General features: G+C 45.2%; 1 protein-coding gene across 1 annotated transcript; it reads right to left on the reverse strand.

The window, feature by feature from the left end:
- Positions 1 to 1773: 1773 nt before the first annotated feature.
- On the reverse strand, positions 1774 to 2769 carry Tas2r38 (taste 2 receptor member 38). Its single transcript, XM_052719752.1, has one exon. It carries the CDS (start codon positions 2767 to 2769, stop codon positions 1774 to 1776), a length of 996 nt encoding a protein of 331 aa, XP_052575712.1.
- Positions 2770 to 3112: the final 343 nt, after the last annotated feature.

Below are 3112 nucleotides of genomic sequence, written 5' to 3' on the forward strand. Positions count from 1 at the left end.
CATACCCTGACCAGGTGATCCAGTGTTTGATTTCACTGGAATTTATCCAAGAAACAGAAGCTCACATATGCAGAAAATTTGCACACAGATGTTCCTAGCAGTGTTCCCGACAACTGCTAAACCTCGGGAACAACTGAGCTGCTCTTCAGTGGGTGGATGGGACGAGTGTGGCTCATCCAGACCACAGAATAGGATTTAGCACCGAAGGAAACGAGCTGTCAATCCTTAGTAAGACAGAGAAGCCTTAGATATGGGATACTAGGTAAAAATCGCCAACCCCAAAGGGCTACACCTGCTGCATAATTTCAGCTATGGGTTTTCTGTGGCCTTAAACTGCTCCAAAGGGAGATCTTTAAAAATTCAGAGAACAATACGATATAAAGAAGACTTATTTTGAGAATACTCATATAAAAAGAGAAAGAAAAATAAGGAGGCTTAGCCTTTACTTCTTCCCTTTCTGATAATATCCACTAGTACCATAGGGGGAAATGAGGTCAAAAGGTGATGTGATCTCGGAGAATCACATTATCCAGCTCAAATAATAGGTCATCCAGAGTAGTGGTTCTTGATACTAGCTGCTCCCTGGATCACCGAGGGAGTTCTAGAAAGGTAACATCTGGATCCATCTCCAAATATTTGAATTTGTTGGCCTGAAATGTGGCAATCAAGTTGTTTTTATTTTTTTTTTTTAACCTGGAATCATGAATTAGGATCAGTGCTTCTGAAGGAAACTTTAAAAGATGTCCACCATGGAAAGACATGAGACAAAGGACAAAGCTTCAAGCTTTGTTGTCATTGAACTGAAGAAAAGGCTTATTTGTTTGGAAAAACCTAAGAATTGCATCTATCAGAAACAGAGGCCTGAGAAGAGAAAAATGCTTTTCAACAGCATTCACACAGAAGGAAAAGCCTTCCTTCCCGGGGGACCTGATGACCGACACCTTTGAAGGATTTAAATACCCAGTCTGGAATTTTCTCTCTGGAACCTTAAATCTGAACTTTGGACAGCCTTCCCGCTCTGGTTCCTGTGCAGGAAGACAGAGAGCTGAGTCTTCACAGCCAAGCCTTGTAGCTGGGCTTTTCTGGGCTAGTGCTTCACCTAGGTAGACAAAGGCAACTGGGCAGAGTTAGGAGGTCCACCGGAGCTTCTGATACCAAGAACGCTGGCTGGGCAAATCTCCACCTCACCTCCTTGTCTGTACAACAGGTGGAAGTACACTTTGGATTCCACATATTTACAGAACGAACCCTAGTCATGGGTCCTATTCATGTTTTTATGTAGCGCCCCTTTGAAGCTGAAGTTACAGCATAACTGTTTCTCTAGGTTTTTCTTTTTCTTTCTTCATGTTTCCATGCAAACTGTGGGGTCCAAAGAGCACTGAATGATTGCCCCAGTAGTAAATGTTTTCATGTATGATTCTAGTACCAGTTTTGAACAAGAGTCTTAGCAAGTGCATTAATATGTTAAGGCTTTCTGTTCTTTTAGAAGGAGAGGCTTCTCAGGGCACATGGTAGTCAACAATGAGCTTCAGTGCAGAAAGGGTTTACGGTGAACCCCTCGATTTTTTTTGTTGTTGTTCATTGTACTAGACATGTCTAAGGAGCCAACACTGTTATATTTGCTTAGATCACAGAGTTTCAGTTAATTTATTCTACTATTATAGAGTCTATTTAGGTCAAGTAGAAAGAATTCCAGTTCTGGATTATGAAGGAAACTGTAAAACGTCATGAAGCATTAGAGGTGTATCTGTGAGGAGCCTGTTTCACGACCTATCAGAGTGTCCCGGGAAGCATCTTTTGGTCTTTTCTCACCTTCTGGCTGCTTTGAAACCAGAATAGCATGGTCTCTATGGCCCTCCTCAGCTTGGCATTGCCTGCTATGAGGATAGCTGCGTGTCCAGAAGGGCAAGCCGCCATCATCCCTATACAAACCATCACTCCTCCCTTATTGTGCCACAGCACTAGTAAAGGCATTGAGACCAAGGCGGCAAAGAATGACAGCACATAGAAACAAAGAAAAGAAACCAGAAATATGATGGCTCTGATGTGGGCCTCAAGGCTGGGGTCACGAGAGTCTCTGATTCGGGACTTCATGGCCCTCATGTGACTGCCCAGGGAGATAAACAGCACTCCGGAGGAAGCCAGGAAAGCTAGAGAAGGGGGGATAGACCCCACATTGCAGAAGATAAATGAATAAAAGAAATTGAGTTTTGCCATTTGGGAACTGAATTCTGTGTTATTCACAGGTAACACAGATGTGCCCATGAAGTGGGATCTGCTGAAAAAGTCCCACAAACAGAGGACGGTGCAGATGCAGGAGAAAAGAAGAGCACCTAGAAGCACCTGGCAAAATCTCCTGGAGACCCAGCTTGCTAAGTGGAGCAGGGAGGTGTGGGAGAAACGGACGATCCTGGAGCAGTAGAGGAGACTGAGGCAGGCGGCAAACCACAGGCTCACTTGGTTTGCGATCATCCAGAGAGTGAGGATGGCTTGGTAGTTGTGGCTCAGTGGGTCTTTCATCTGCTGGAAGCAGGTGAGCTGAATGGCATCCAGAAGCAGCAACCCCTGCAGGAAGAGCCGCGTGATGCTGAGGCACAGCAGCACAATGTCACAGTTGTTCAACGGCCGCCCCTTCACCATGTCCCAGAAGTTCACCAAGGCAATGAACGCATTGACCAGGATCCCCACTGCAAACTCCAGGACGGAAATGAGCAGAAATGAAATCTTGGCTTCATAGGACACAGTTAAGACGGGAGCCAGAGTCAACATGATGCCCCTTCTCTGATTAACTAACCCAAAACTCTGATTTCACCCACTAGAACAGGAAAGAGTGTCTCTTGAACCAAGATCTTTCCTTGGCAAGGAATCCAAATCTTGCCCAGCTTTTGGGAGGCACACAAAAAGCCCCAATCGGAAACTTGGGGGGATACTGTCGCTTTAAAGGATCTCTTGGGTACACATGAGAGTTTATGATAAGGATGGAGCAATGGTGGTTCTACCTCTTGGATGATGCAAAACTTTAATAAAGCCAGGTGTACCTACCCAGCAGCCCCTCTAGAAGCCACAGTGCAGCAACGGGGATGTAAACAGGATTGAGTTGCAGTTTCCCAGC

The sequence above is a fragment of the Peromyscus californicus genome, unplaced genomic scaffold (assembly GCF_007827085.1).
Source record: "Peromyscus californicus insignis strain IS unplaced genomic scaffold, ASM782708v3 Scaffold_6__1_contigs__length_162567912, whole genome shotgun sequence".
NCBI classification, from domain to species: domain Eukaryota; kingdom Metazoa; phylum Chordata; class Mammalia; order Rodentia; family Cricetidae; genus Peromyscus; species Peromyscus californicus.

Bases quoted from the DNA above. Each gene is read 5' to 3' on its own strand.
- Tas2r38 (XM_052719752.1), bottom strand. From the start codon at position 2,769: ATGTTGACTCTGGCTCCCGTCTTAACTGTGTCCTATGAAGCCAAGATT.